The following is a 16,259-nucleotide window of genomic DNA, read 5'->3' as shown; positions in this document are numbered from 1 at the left end:
TTTCACCTTTTACTCATGTAAAAGTTATTGTGGCAAGGAAACCTCAAAACCTTCCTTTTTTTTTCCAGATGCCTTGTTTTGTACCCAGCAAGGTTATTATCCTTAACGAAAACGAACGAAATAACGAAAACTAGGTGGGAAAAAATATTGTCAACTGAAATAAAAATAAAAACGAGGCATTACAAAAAAACATAACTAACTAAAACTGAAATGTCGGTTTACAAAACGAATTAAAATAAAATTATCGAGTAAATGTTGCTAGCTTTCGTCTTCGTCAATGTCTTTCATAGAGCAAATAATGTAAAAACGATCTTTCAGAGTTGACCTTTCCGACCACAGACCTGTTTTATACAGTCTATGCTATATATATATATATATATATATATATATATATATATATATATATATATAGCATAGACTATATATATAGCATAGACTGTATAAAACAGGTCTGTGGTCGGAAAGGTCAACTCTGAAAGATCGTTTTTACATTATTTATATATAAGTATATATATATATAAGTCTAATTGAAGACCGCCTAGTCCATGCCCCTCGCCTGGCATCATGGCGGTACCGAAAGTCGGAAGAAAGCGGCAGAGTCCTATTTGATTATGACTGTCAGATAAAAGAAAGTGCCTTGCAGTGGAAGGTGGTAACTTATGTGGACAATTTGTTAAAGGGAAACATCCCACAAATTTGAGAAGTACACACAAGGAGGCTAACCTAGCTTACCTTAACAAAGTAAAGGAGAATGCAAAGCCCCCTTTCCCTGAAGCAGAAGCTAACCCCGGTACAGGGCATGGATGTATGGGTACAGGGCCAACTATGGGTTATTATGTGTGTTAACCCACCTACATCCAGCTAGGCCCTGCAGTGCCCCCTTACGTCATGCTATGCTCTGCTACACTCTGCTACACTCTGCAATGCCCTGCTACGCCACGAACTACTACAACTACTATTTCTAGTCATAGTTCCGTTATCTTTGTTGCAACTATAATTGCCACTGTTCATCACGCCCCCAACTGGTACCGGCAGACAACCGCCCACCAAGAGCCTGGGTCTGTCCGAGGTTTCTCCCTAAAAAGGAAGTTTTCCTCACCACTCAAGGTTTCTGCCTAAAAGGGAGTTTTTCCTCGCCACTATCGCCCTAAATGCTTGCTCTTGTGGGAATTACTGGAATTGTTGGGTCTTTGTAAATTATAGAGTGTGGTCTAGACCTACTCTATCTGTAAAGTGTATCGAGATAACTCTTGTTATGATTTGATACTATAAATAAAATTTGAAAAATTTATACTGGAATGTCTGTACAACTGTGTGAGTCAATTGACTTCAAAAAGTTTGCCACTTTACGCGAACCAAAGTTCATATATGTCTTTAATCTATTGGCTATTTAGGTTTTTTCCTGTTACACGTCACTTACACATTTTGCACTTACTGCGGCGTCTTGTTCAGACCGTTTACATATTTGTGATAATCATATGAACATTTTATGTACTGGTGTTATTGTTAACTACATTGTGAAAACATATTTCTAAAATTTATGTTTTTTAGTTATTATTACACAATACTTTTTCTGACCTTTTTGAATCTTGCCCTTGACAAATAACCCATATTACAAAAAATAAAAAATAAAACTAAGCATTTTCAAAAAATTAAACTTAACTAGCAAACTCACTTTAAAAACTAATTATAAGTAAACTGAAATTTTAAACAAAAAGTCAAAACGAAATATAAAAACTCATGAAAAATGCAAAACTATAATAAACTTGGTACCCATGCACTTATTAGCCAAAATATGCAAGCGTTTGGCAGGTTGGTTATTTCTACATGACGATGATGTTAATAATGATAATTTTGGACTTTTCTCCCGGACAGAATGATGATCCCAGTGGCCCAAACATTGACCTGGCTCCAGGTTCTCTACAGGAGAAGAAGATGGATGCGGAGAAAAGAGGCATGGGAATGGGGATGAACGATTACAATGGAGACATGAGGAAAGGAGGAAGGGGAGGAGGGGGGATGGCTTATCGTCCACCTGGTTCCAAAGAGCCAGCACCTGGCGATGTTGGGTCTTACTATGACAAGGTAATGTCTCACTGCCACCTTTGGCATCTTTTTCTTCTGTGTCTTTCTTATGTCTAGATAACAGTTTGTCCTTTCTTACTCTTCTTTATTTCCTCTTGTGATTCTACCTTTTCTTCCTGGTCTGCCCCATTCCTCCGTGTCTCACTCTTCCCCTACCCCCCACCCCCCTCCTTCACCACCACTCAAATTGGTCTTCCATTGGCTGTCACTGTGACAGACCTTGCCTTTGACCAATCAGGATTGGTGCCTTGGGGAGGAGGGTCCTTGCTCTCTGTATTCACCACCCACTGTCTACAAGCCCCATTCCCTCTTCAACCACACTATTCCCTTTAGACAAGTAAGATAACCACGCCTCTTGTTTCTGTCCTACCATTTCTTACATTAGATTCTTGTAGATTTTCGAAAAAATAATCATACATTTATACCCCCAAATTGTCCTGCTCCAGTCTGTCATGTTCTGTGTAATCTGTATGTTTTTCATGTATTTGTCTGCACTTTTATGGGTCCTCTAAGGTTTCATTTTCCATCTTCGATCACAGGGCAGTCACAGTATCTTTGGCAGTAGCGGAGGGATGGCTCAGTCAAGACATCAGCCAAGTGTCCCACCTATAAACCAGTCCCCAGGGATACGAGCGCAAGTGCCTCATCAGTTCCTGTCACCTCAGGTACCAATGCTTTTGCTTTTATTCTGTGATCAGTATTCCCAGCTTCCGAGCTGTCTACATGTTTACATGTCTACACCTAGCATTGACACAGGAAATGTGGGTTGACTGTGTTGGTTGTGAAGCAAGTAATCTTCACAGTTTGTTTGCTCCTAAGTAAGCAATTAAACGCATAATTACTTCTTAACTTGGAAGTTTTAAATTGTTGCAATGTCCACCTCTACATTCATGCTTGTGTGAGCAATTTCTATGACTCGTTATGATAAGCTGGTAACTCGTATTTTGTAGGAAAATGCAATGTAGACATCTGCTTTTGACATTTGTATCTTCATGAACTTCACTTATATTAATTTATAAGATGAGATCTTGCAGTGAGGCTGGTGGGGAAACCGTTATTTGTAAATAGGCTCCAATGTGGGATCAACACACTCCATCAGATCAGATGATTGCGTACATTACTCGTCTTTGTGCTGTAAATCTTCTGACATAGTTTCTAATGGTCTGATTCTTATGTATGAGCTTACACAATGTGCTCTGCTGGCAGTGTGCGTAGTGTCTATTTGTTAGTGCGGTCCCTAGTGTGCATAATCTCTCTTCAGGACAACAGTTTCCCCGCTTAATTCTAAAGAATACAAATACAAAGTGAAATACATGTCTTTTTTAGCAATCAAATCAATTCCATTCACTCACTTGAGTCAAGGCACTTGTTAACAACAGTTAATGAGAACATAAAAGAGAATCATTGTTAATCAGGGAGAAGCAGTAAGCTAATGTGGTTGCTAGTGGTTACAGCACCAAAGCGTTTCTGTGGTAACAGGTGTGCCTGCCTGCCGTTGTGTCTGTCTCCAGGTGCCAGGCTCTGTGCTGAAGCAGATGCCCCCTCCCAGCGGGAGCGTGGGGGGTGTTGGCGGCGTGGGAGGAGTGGCAGGAGTCGGGGGAGGTGTGTTCCCTCCACAGCTGTCCCCCCAGCATATCGCCATGCTCAGCAGCATCTACCCACCTCACATCCAGTTTCAGCTGGTAAGAAGCAGCACTATACATCTCAGAGTTCCGTCACAGGTCTGCTGAGTCTGGAAATATATGGAGAAATGATATGATAATTTCTCTGTCCTGCACAGTTTGAAAGTTTCACAAAAAATTGAGAAAGGAAAGAGAAATGTTTTCATACTTTTCATATATGATTGTACATTTTGTGTACATAAAGTAAATATCAACAAATTGTGATTTTTACTCCCTCTGCATCTCACATTTTCACCCACAAAATACATGAAATCATATCAAGTAACTAGGTGAAAAATATTTATTTTGGAAATTGAAACGTTGTAGTAACCCTGTCACCATCAAATTGAAAAGTGTGTGATACAAATGTATTTTCATGAAAAAAAACTTTTGCTACATCTCTGACTCACAGTGGAGCCAACTCTACATAGTACTCAGTTGACACGTTGGTTTGTCAATGCAAAGCTTTAAAATTGCTGTGCAGAGTGCATTTTTGTCTCTGTTGCCATCTCACTCCTCCTCGTTTCTTTTTCTGTTTTGCTCTGACTGTGTTCGTTCAGGCTTGTCAGCTCCTCCTCCAGCAGCAGCAGCAGCAGCCGCAACCGCAGCAGCTACTGCAAAACCAGAGGAAGTTCACGCCAAACGTGCGGCAGCAGGCTGACCCTCAACAGGTACACATAAACGCAACATTTCACTGGTGCTGCGTTTCATTAGTGGTTCAACAGCCCCTCAGCCCTTGATATCATATAGCAGCATACATCGCACAGAGGCCACTTGGAGAGCAGAGTGATAGTGGGTGGGACAGGAGCAGGGATATAAATGGAACACACCTGCCCTTGTTCATTTTCAGCCCAAACTATATGGATCGTGGCCAGTTGTAGGCTATGCGCTGCTGCTTCAAGTGTGTTTTATTTTCCATCTTTTTTTCCATTAACTGGCATTCTATCCCTGTTTTTATGTTTGTTCTATGTCTGTTTATGTCATGTCATTTCCTTAATGTAAAGCATTTCTTGTGTGAAAGGCGCTATACAAATATTTATATGTGTAAAGTGGGTTTTACAAATCATCATAAATACCTGCAGACTCATTTTTCAATGAGGCTTGGTATGCATGAGTTTCTTTTTTTTGTGATACATTTTTTTATTGCCACCTTCAGACATACAAAACAAATTACACAACGTGTGACAAGTTATAGCAGATGGTGCACAGAAGAGAAACACAAATTGAACAAGAACAAAACCCTCTCCCACCCCCCACCCTCTGTGGTCTCGAGGAAAACAAAACAAACAGAAATCACACCTTGCCTAATCACTCTCCTCTACTTCTTGTGGGGTTGAGGTCATTGAGTCTGAGCTGAGCTATCCTTTTCTTGGATGCAGTTGAGCTGGCTAGCCAAATTTTCTTGTCTCCCAAGCAGGTGTAATTTAGAGTCCTCATTAAGTAACAAAAAAATCGGGTCAGTAGGAATTTGACATCCTATCACATCAGATATTATTGATGTTGTTTTATTCCTGAACTCATGCACCTGTTCACACTCCCAGACCATATGCAGGAAAGTTCCAGTTTTTTTAGGTTGACAGAACGTGTAATAGGGAGTGGGAATTACTTTAGAGACGGGTCTCTTCTGAGGAGTCCAATATGTCCTATGACATATGTTGAAGTGGATATACTGCTGATTTGGGTTCTTGGAACAGTGGGAAATGTTGTCCCAAAATGTCTCCCAATTAATTGCATTCCCCTCAGGGCTCAGCTCTCACTCCCATTTCCCCACTATTGGGAGTTCTCCTATGGATGCTTGCATCAGTTTAGCATAAATCCTGGACACTAATCCTCTCACAGGAAAATCAACAATCCATTTAATAACTGGGTGCGCCTCAAGACTATTTTCCCATGGTACTCCATAACATTTTAGGGCTGATCTTAAGCTAAGATAAAAGTAAAAGGATGTCCTGGGGACCTCAAAACTAGCTCTCATATCTTCAAAACTCAACATACCTTTCTCATTGAATAGCTGATCTAAAGTATAAATACCTCACTCCACTGCTTACAAGCAAAGTGTTTGTTACCAGACATTAAATGTGCCTTGTGCCACATTGGGTATTCAAATGGCACTTATTGGTGTAGCGTAGTTGCTCCTCGACCTGTTTTAAAGGCTGCATGAGTTTCTGATTTAGAAAGTTTGTGATCTGTATCAAGTTGGATCATATTGCTAGGGGTTACCTTGCAAAAACAATCTTTTCATGCATTTACAGATAATGCTGGCAATTAAGAAATCACACAAGTACAACAATCTAAATACATATTAACTGACATTAGTTATATTACCTACATTTTTCACATACATACAATATCATACTATGAATTAGTTCTGCTTAAAAGCCGAAATGTATTTATTCAATTTATTCATCTTCTCCTTCTTTGGTGGTCAGCCAACAGTACTGGTTGTACATAGGGCTGGGCGATATGGACCAAAAGTCATATCCCGATATATTTTGGCTGAATATCGATATACGATATATATCCCGATATTTTTTTCCGCGAAGTGAGAGCAAAGCCCAAATCAAATATGACATGTCACAAGTAGTTTCATAGAAACAGTTGCAAAATCAAATAAATAATAAACCGGTTTCTTCACCTGGTTCATGATTAAATGCTCAGCTGTTCAAATAACAATAAAATGTAAACCTAAATACTGTATAACAGGAGTACCTTTTTTGAAATCAAAGCTCCATAGGCTATTTGTGATTCGTTCCAAAGGTCAATTAAGCTTTAGATATTAATATAATCTACTTTGTTCAAAATGTAATGCCTCATGCCTGTAAGCCTAGGTTATAGTCCCATTCTTCCACTTGATACTGCTTCCACTTAAATAAACTTAAGATGAACTATCGACTACAAAACAAAGAAATTTATTATGATCGGTTCACAGATCTGAGTGCAAACGGAAACTTCACCCTTCTGAACTAAGAGTTTCTGCTTCAAGGTGAAGTTTAAACAGACTGAAATGTCCAGGCTCATTCCTCCACTATTTATTTCTGTATGTATTTATGCGTTACATGTAATTTTAACGGGCACTGAGCTCCAGATCCTGCAGCCGCAGACGGTCGCTGCCCCGCTGTAGCTTCTTTCCGTCCGCCTGCCGCCGGCAAACTTAGTGGAACTTTCTGCCGATATCGACATACAGTTCGTCCTGGACTACGTGTAAGATCCTACCGATCACCACTCTGTCTTTGGCTGGTCCGATCTGGATCAGCGGGGACCGCGCAGCAGCCGGCGAGCTGTGTTTTTTGCCCGGGGAAGAGACGCTGCGGCCGGCCACGCGCTCTCCGCTCCCGCTCGCCCGGAGCTCAGATTGCTGGTCGAGGCGGCATATATAATCATAAAACACATTGTCACCTGTTAAATGTTATCCATTGCTGTTTGTTCTTTTCATTTCCTCTATCGAACATAATTAAGCAGTACAAAAGTCCGGCATCTTTAGCGTTGATCTGAATGCTTCGGCCCCCTGTTCCAAGATGGCGGCGGGTTTTGACGTATGTTTAGAACCTCACGGCGACATATCTATGGGAGCAAGGATCACATTTGAACTATATCGATATATGCGATATGGTCTAATTCCATATCTCATTTAAAAATATATCGATATATTTGTTTATATCGATATATCGCCCAGCCCTAGTTGTACATTACTGCCACCTAACCATGGATGCATTTTCTTGCACCAAATGCATAACTGCAAAGCATTGTGGGTGATATCCACCCCTGGAGTGACCATCATGGATCACTCGCTCCCTCAGCCTTACGTTGGTCGATCTCACCAAGTTCCTTCAGTTTTTCAGACAAATGGAACTTTCTTTCATAGAGCAAATAATGTAAAAACGAGCTTTCAGAGTTGACCTTTCCGACCACAGACCTGTTTTATACAGTCTATGCCATAGACCTATATAGTTTCCAACTAGGAACCCAGAAATTCTGACATTCCAAGTCAAATTGAAGACCGCATAGTCCATGCCCCTCGCCTGGCATCATGGCGGTACCGAAAGTCGGAAGAAAGCGGCAGAGTCCTATTTGATTATGACTGTCAGATAAAAGAAAGTGCCTTGCAGTGGAAGGTGGTAACTTATGTGGACAATTTGTTAAAGGGAAACATCCCACAAATTTGAGAAGTGCACACAAGGAGGCTAACCTAGCTTACCTTAACAAAGTAAAGGAGAATGCAAAGCCCCCTTTCCCTGAAGCAGAAGCTAACCCCGGTACAGGGCATGGATGTATGGGTACAGGGCCAGCTATGGGTTATTATGTGTGTTAACCCACCTACATCCAGCTAGGCCCTGCAGTGCCCCCTTACATAAAAAATACATATTAACTGACATTAGTTATATTACCTACATTTTTCACATACATACAATATCATACTATGAATTAAATCTGCTTAAAAGCCAAAATGTATTTATTCAATTTATTCATCTTCTCCTTCTTTGGTGGTCAGCTAACAGTACTGGTTGTACATTACTGCCACCTAATCATGGATGCATTTTCTTGCACAAAACTGCAAAGCATGGTGGGTGATATCCACCTCTGGAGTGACCATCATGGATCACTCGCTCCCTCAGCCTTACGTTGGTCGATCTCACCAAGTTCCTTCAGTTTTTCAGACAAATGGAACAACGCTTAAGATGGCGGTGGGGATTCCCCCGAGGGGAAGCGCTGAGGGGAAGTGAACGAGGACATGTTGAACCACTAATGAAATGCAGCGTCAGTCTTTGTCACTTCTGTACATCCTCCTCCCAGGTGCTGACTCTTGTTTTTTTGTCGTGTCTCCTTAGCTGGCCAGGATAATGGCGGTGCTCCAGCAGCAGAGGCAGCAGCAACAGGTCGGGGGTTTAGCTGGCAGCTCCAAACTCTCCCCCTCCCACCATGGTGGAGGTGGCGGTCCCAAACTGCCCGGGGTTGATACCATGCATCACCCAGGCCTGGCAGGATCTGTGGCTGACCTGCACCAGAAAACTCTTGGGCCGTATTCCGGTGAGTTCTTGTTCTTGGACCGGTTTAAGAAGAAAAAAAAAGAAGAAGCTAAATCTCTCCCTCACCCTTTACTTACTTACTTAAAAATAACCCTCTTCATGTTTCCCTCTGTTCTGTCTCTTCCTCTAAGCAGGGTTTGGTTCTGGGGTGAACCTCCCAGGTCTGGACCTGGGTGGCTCTGTAGTGGGGGGACCTGGGGGCATGAAGGACCTAGGGATTCAGCAGTCCCGCTTTAAATGGATGATGGAAGGACACTCTTCTCCAGACACCTCCTCACCTGAGAATGCATTCCACAAAAATGGTAAGATTGTGTTGTTGTTTTGTTATACTAATCAGTCCCTCCAGAAAAACGTGATTATGCGATTGCATAATTCAATGCATAATCAGCCAAAGTCCGCATATTCATTCAGGGGCCGCATTATTTCAAATATGCCGCACTTTCGCCGCATAAATTGCGGATTTCCGCGCAAAATATGCGGTGCTTGCATGATTTCATAATCCCCGCATTTTCGTTGCAAAAAAGTCACATATATCTTAGCAGAAAGTTGAACATTTTTTGCTTTTAGTTCACACGAGCAGCCATTTCCCCCTGTTGCCATGGGAACGTTATGAAGTGACGTAATTACGCGATGTGAACATCATCGAAAAGCAGGTGTTGGAGGTTGAATTTGACATGTACTTTGAGTCTCTTAAGTTGGTATCCAATAAGAAAGCTATCTTAATATCTGATGTCTACTCACATTTCTTTAAGTGCTCCTGCTGTCTATATTATTAATGATTTTTGAAAGTCTGTCTCTTTTGTATCTTTTATTTCCCTCGGTTTAGACTATTACTTTTATTTTTACTTTAATATTATATTATTTGTATATATTTTTGTATCTTATTTGTTTACTTATTGCAATGACTGAATATCTCTAAACTATTTTTGGAAATTAAGTTTTTAAAAAGCAGGGTGTTGGGGGAATCACTTTTTCTTCTCTTTTTCATCAAACCGCAGTTTTTGCAAGTTCCCGCAATTTTTGCAAGTTCCCGCAATTTTTGCAAGTTCCCGCATTTTTTGCAAGTTCCCGCAATTTCATCGCATAAAATTGCATAAATATCCCGCATATTCCATCGCATTTTTTAAAGGGGTGATAGAATGCAAAACCAATTTTACCTTGTCATAGTTGAATAATGACACTTTAGTGGGTAACTAGGACATACATAGAACCTCTAAATCCCATTGGCACCTCTTTTCTCGGCAAATCTCACAATTTGAAACTGCCTCTGAAAACGCCTAGTTGACGTCAACTCGGCGGCTCCTCCTCATTTGGCTCTAGTCTGTTTGTCACGCCCCAACATTTACATAGGCTACACAACTGACCTGAGATCAGTTAGTCTTCTGAATCTAGGTTGGGCAGATCTCAGAAATTGTATAGATTGTTCATCTGCTATTTTACCATTCAAGTCACTTCTGAGACTTTTTTTATGCGAGAAATCCACAATGTAGAGGTCAAATATGGGCCATTTTACAAAAAATTATGTCTAATTGCAAATTTTGTCCGACTGTGTGCTGGAGTTCAGCGGCCGGTGCTGCCTGTGTTGCTGCCTCGCCGCCTGGCCTGCCTTCCTTCACAGACCCCGGCCGTCAAGGCTGGCAGCCCACGGCACTCCATACCCGCGCAAAGTCACCGTTTTTTGGGTGAATGACCAAAACGCCGTGGCCCTGACAGAGCTCCTGCGGCTGGATTTAGCTCTATCAATGAGAGCTAGCTAGCCTCCTCTTAGAATTCCTCTGAAATTCACAAAAATTCATTAACTTGAAATCGGACACCGTTGTTAGCTTTATAAGACATTTAGGTAGATGTTGTATACGTGAAATTCAAACTGTAAATATAACTACTCGAATTACGCCGAAAATGAAGCTAACTATCTGTGATTTTTAGCTACACATAGCTAGGATTGAAGGGACAGTCGCAGCTAACGAAACACCTGGGCTGTGTCTCAAACCACACACTTCTGTCAGTATACTGCTAATGTGCACTGACCACTTACTGCCGTAGTGCCCACTTTGGATGGTTGGTGTTGTCCCAAACGGAACATTTATGTTAAAACACTTTCTGATTCAAATGACGCGCGGTCGGCTCGCCCCGCCGCCTTTTTGAAAATCTGACGAAAATCTATTAAACTGACCTTTGTTGATCTGAAATGAAGACAGATTCAGGAACTGCATGGCCTATTTCTCGCTTAAAATGTTTTCAGAAACACGTTTTGGTTAACTATTTTTGTAAAATACGAGATCGTATTCTAAACGAGCCACCATTATGCTCGGTTGTGAAATCCGGGAGAAGCCAGACCCATGTGACGCGTTCGTCCAATCAGCTGCCGGTCGACGTCCCTGGTCCCTCCCCTTTCCGCTGCGTAGTCAAGATGGCGCCCATTTAGTGCGCGTAGTGTCCATCGTTCCACACTGAACTTTTTGACCGTTTTTAGGGGGTCATCCTGGTACTTTCAGTGCACTGACTTTTTGCGTTATCTACACTATATACTTAAAACTAAGTGCTTGGAGTGTGCAAGTAGGCGGTTTGAGACACAGCCCTGGTCTTCACAAATATTAATTAACTTGAAATCGGACACTGTTAGCTTTATAAGACATTTAGTTCGATGTTGTATAAGTGGCGTGACATGTCTGTGACATGTGGTAAGAGATTGCTGGTGTAACATGCTCGCTGACCGCGCTCTCACTCTCACACAACGGGCCATTTAGCTAGACGGAAGAGGGGAGTTGCAGAGCTCCAAGTACCTCATAGCAGGCCGGGGTTTGTGAAGGAAGGCAGGCCGGGCGGCGAGGCAGCACCGGCAGCTGAACTCCGACACACAGTCTTACCAAATTTGCAATTAGCCATCAATTTTTGTAAAACGGCCCATATTTGAGCTTTATATAGTTGATTTCTCGCTTAAAAAGTCTCAGAAGTGAATTTTAATAACGAAATAGCCCGACAAACAATGTATAACTTTGCAGTGTCTGAAATATGAGACCTGCTGTCGAGTCTGTGTTTCTATGTAGTTTGCTCAAACCAATCAGCGCGTAGCTCATTCTGAATATTCATGAGCATATCATATTTGGAAGAAAAGCTTTTGTTCCAAATAGAGCCATATTCACAGGGTAGTTAAGGGCCTAATAAAATAGCATTCGGGCAATTTTCAGCCCAACCAATGTTACATACCCCATTAGGAGACCTTAAGGAACAGTGTAAAATACCCTATATAATCATTCTATCACCCCTTTAAGAAAACGTGCCGCATAATCAAGGATTTTTGCCCGCAACAATCACAAAAAAACTCCGCATTTTTCTGGAAGGACTGACTAATGTTTTATAAGAAGTGGAATACATAAAGGTCTTGAGGCAGATAGTGTTAATGGGATTAGCTGTGAAGTCACATAAAGGTTACATTAGTTAACCCATCTGGTATTCAGTGATGTAACCTACATTATCATTGCCTTCCAGGTCCTGTCCCCACCATGAAGATGCCAGGCGGCTCGCCCTACTCTCAGTATGACATGATGGTTGGAGATGGGCTGGGAGACAACTGGCATCGCACCCCTGGCAACAAGATGGGTACCAAGCCTACCCCCACGCCCAGCTGGCCCCCTGGTAAATGACAAGTCATAGTTAAAGTTATAACCTGCGCTAGAGGATCCCACAAGGTTTAAAATAAGACAAAAAGGAGAATAAGTCTTTTCTGTTTCGGAGAACAATTTAGGAATGTTCTCTCTACCTTTTTTTTCTTTTTTTCTTTTTTTTTTTTTAAACTAGCTTCAACATGTGCATGTGTGTTTTATTTTTTTAGAGTTCCAGCCTGGTGTGCCCTGGAAGGGAATCGACCGTGTCGACCCTGATTCTGACCCTTACATGACCCCAGGGAGCATGATGGGAAACGCAGTGTCCCCTAACCTCAATGATACTGAGCACCAGTTGTTACAAGACAATACTGGTAAGCATTTAACAGCTCCACCGCCTCATTATCTGTACCACAAGATGTATGAACACATCATATCTAGCAGATACTTAGTTTACCTTCTTTATCTTATTGTTTGTCTTCTGGTACCATTTCTTGCCTTGTTGAAAGAAAGATGTTGTCAGCCTTCTTTGTGTTTTGATCTTTTTTTGTTTTCATAGTTTTGCTTGTGTTCACTTTGTATGAAGATTAGACAAAATAGTTTTTTAGCCAATGAACAAGTCTCCATAAATATGGATTCTGTTTTTTGAATATTTGTTCGCCGTTTTATCATGAATGACTAACGCAGTTGGTTGGTGCCTTTTGTTTGCAGATCCCACCCCTCCCCTCAACACCTTGCTGCCTTCACCTGGTGCCTGGCCCTACAGTGCCTCAGACAGTCCCCTCAACCACGCACACAACTCAGGTAACCACACACACACACACTCAACATCTCATTTCTGGGCTGGTGTGTGGCTTTGTCTTCTGATTAGAGCTTAAACGATTGGTTAATTAATTGATAACTCAACTGTCGAAGGAAATAACCGGTAACTTAACCATTGGTTATTCGTTTGTGGTTATTTGTCAAACATTCATTACTTCCACCTTCTCAATTGTGGGCTTTAGGAAGTTGTGATTGTGAGAAATTGTTATTTTTCACTATCCTCTGACATTTCATAGATCAAACAGTGAATCGATTGATTGAGAAAATAATCAGCAGATGAATTGCTAATGAAAATAATCGTAAGTCGCTGCCCTATTTCTGATTGTCCCTCACATATATTCTGTCTTGATGTATTTAAAATACTTTATTTATTTTACGTAACTGTCACAACTTGCACGACTTGTACTTGATAGTTGAGCTATGTCATAATCTAAAGCCACTCACTTGAGACCCAATAACTTCTGGACCACATGCACCATCTCCAAAATGTGATTAAACAAGCTGGAGAATTGTAATGCCGGAAAATTGTATGCTCAATGCAGTATTATAAATGATAAAGTGGTTTGATTATGTAAAACAAGGGAAAGCCTCTTCAGCTGCATGGGTGTAATGACATTACATCTTAATAATTGTAAATTATAAAAGCAGTCTTGGCCTTTTATCTTGTACTTGCGTCTCTGTCAAAGTTCTTCTTGATTACAATGCTGGTTTTGCTACCTACTGGTATTATGTTTACCAGTGTACAACCCCTCCAGACCCTCATTCACTTTTCTGTAACCCTACAGCAAAGTACATAGACTACAAGACCAGCTGGCCCCCAGAGCCCATCGGACACAAGTCCTGGAAAGCGACTCGCGGCAGCAGCCAGAACCAGCTGTCCCAGCTTTCCCGCCCACCTCCAGGACTAGCCAGTCAAAAGCAGCCATCGCCTTCTCCTTGGTCTGGCGGAGCTCCTCGATTGGCTGGCCGGGGCTGGGGCGGCGGCTCGAGCACCACTGGTAATGCCCGTTGCATTTTTCATGTTGTTTCGGTTACAAGGTTGCCTTTTCCTCATCCAGGCACAGTGCTCGTTGAATCATTCATCTGATTTAAATGTACAGGAGATAAAACAACTGGTTCTGATTGCATAGCTGTAACAGTGCTCTTTTGAACCAAAATGTCCATTTATATTTGATTTGGAAGAGTAGCCAAGCTTCAGTGGAAGCAGCAGGGAATGTTATTCATCATTTATTACATTTAAGAAGCCGAGGGGAAAAACAGAGTGCAATTGTGTTCACAGGGAATGTGGAAAACTCCCACTCACACTTTTTCCCCCCGTTTGCTCTCTCTCTCTCTCCCCCCTCTCTCTCTCTCTCCCCCCCTCTCTGCCTCTGCAGCCTCGACCTGGAGTGACGGCAGCTCTCGGGAAAGCTGCTGGTTGGTGCTCAGCAACCTCACACCACAGGTAAACACAGACATGTTTTACAAAGACAACTGCTGAAACATCCGTGGGGGAAAATAGTATTTATTATTAATTTTTTTTCTTTGTTTTCAGAAAGCTCTAGAGCTGTAACTATTTCAATACTGCCAGGCTGGCTTGTTTTTTTTTATCTCACTTCATGCATGCACAAATCATAAACGAGCACATGGAAACGCTGCTCTGAAATTCATACCCAAACCCGTCAATCTTCCAGTTAAGTTCACCGTCGTCCATCTTGTATATTCCTGCAGATTGATGGCTCCACTCTGAGGACCATCTGCATGCAGCACGGCCCTCTTCTGACCTTTCACCTTGGCCTGACCCAGGGCACCGCTCTGATTCGCTACAGCTCCAAACAGGAGGCAGCCAAGGCCCAGAGCGCACTCCACATGTAAGACTCAGTCTGTTGTTTTGATGACATCTTTACAATATCACTCTTATATCTGTATGGTAAATTTGTAACTGAAACCAGTAGCCTATAAAGCTCAATAATTTAAAACTTATCTAATTTGTTTTGCGTGGTTTGTTGTGTGTGTGTGTGTGTGTGTGTGTGTGTGTGTGTGTGTGTGTGTGTGTGTGTGTGTGTGTGTGTGTGTGTGTGTGTGTGTGTGTGTGTGTGTGTGTGTGTGTAAAAAAAAATAATAATAATAATAATAAAAAAACTGAAATGTAATTTTTACACTTTGGTGTTTGTACGAATCAAACAAACACAATATACAATGTTAATTATTGATCGCATTACACGCTGAGCCAATGGCATGAAACTCCCAAATGGGCGTGGCCTTGTTTGAAAAAATCACGTGGATGGATGAAAAGTTTGTATAATTTATTAATATTTTATTTTGCTAAAATTACATATTTACACCGCTAAAAGACATATCTAGAGTAATGAAAATTTGTTTTGCTAGGGCATTCACGTAGCTTATCTGTGTTGCCAGCTATCGTGAGAGTTTGGTCCTGATACAGAAACAGGTCTCAAACAAAGAACAAAAAAAATTTTCTCCTGATGTGTCCGTCTGAAAAATGGCACTTTTGTGTCCGAATGTTCAGGAGATATATGGCTTGTGATGAATGGGTCCAATATTTACTTTGGTGACTATGAGGCGGAAAAAAAACGGTCATCTGTGTTCACAATCACTTCTCCCATTGGAATCAATACACTCAGGACCGTCTCTGGCCAGGCTAGTTGTTTCTCTGTTTCCAGTCTTTATGCTAAGCTAAGCTAACCGTCTGCCGGCTTAGTTTAATATATACCATACAAATATAAGAGTGGTATCAATCTTCTCATCTAACTTTCGCCAAGAAAGCAAATAAGTGTATTTCCCAAAATGTCAAACGATTTGGCACTGGGAGGCACTGTGATTTCAAGTCATTAACTGCTTTACCATTAGTATGTGGGCATGGTATAAGACATCTTGTTACTGAAAACCTCCGTCAATTCAAGCCTATTCACCTCCTCACTATATACAATAATACTGTATCGTGGTAACTAGTAAATCTATTTCATCTATTAAAAATAGAAAGAAAATTGTACCGCATAAAAACAAGAATTTGTATCACGACATGTTTTACAATTTATTGTAAACCCCGTAAGGCTGACAGACAG

The 16,259-nt window shown here is 41.4% G+C and overlaps 1 protein-coding gene across 7 annotated transcripts in view; it reads left to right on the top strand.

Moving 5' to 3' along the window:
- tnrc6b (trinucleotide repeat containing adaptor 6B) overlaps positions 1-16,259 on the top strand; it is a 29,315-nt gene that overhangs the window by 11,711 nt on the left and 1,345 nt on the right. For 5 of the 7 annotated variants that reach the window (XM_039787871.1, XM_039787869.1, XM_039787870.1 and 2 more), the window contains 13 exons: positions 1,876-2,085; positions 2,303-2,422; positions 2,625-2,750; positions 3,597-3,767; positions 4,307-4,417; positions 8,573-8,771; positions 8,902-9,072; positions 12,260-12,406; positions 12,603-12,746; positions 13,084-13,176; positions 13,980-14,192; positions 14,571-14,638; positions 14,905-15,044. In XM_039787871.1, the coding sequence (XP_039643805.1) occupies positions 1,876-2,085; positions 2,303-2,422; positions 2,625-2,750; positions 3,597-3,767; positions 4,307-4,417; positions 8,573-8,771; positions 8,902-9,072; positions 12,260-12,406; positions 12,603-12,746; positions 13,084-13,176; positions 13,980-14,192; positions 14,571-14,638; positions 14,905-15,044 (1,913 nt within the window). The remainder of the gene's footprint in view (positions 1-1,875; positions 2,086-2,302; positions 2,423-2,624; positions 2,751-3,596; positions 3,768-4,306; positions 4,418-8,572; positions 8,772-8,901; positions 9,073-12,259; positions 12,407-12,602; positions 12,747-13,083; positions 13,177-13,979; positions 14,193-14,570; positions 14,639-14,904; positions 15,045-16,259) is intronic. The other 2 variants (XM_039787872.1, XM_039787873.1) reach the window with 2 other exon arrangements.

This window comes from Perca fluviatilis, chromosome 21, assembly GCF_010015445.1.
Source record: "Perca fluviatilis chromosome 21, GENO_Pfluv_1.0, whole genome shotgun sequence".
Taxonomy (NCBI): Eukaryota; Metazoa; Chordata; class Actinopteri; order Perciformes; family Percidae; genus Perca; species Perca fluviatilis.
The sequence above is the reverse complement of the archived record's forward strand: the minus strand, read 5'-3'. Positions and strand labels throughout refer to the sequence as shown.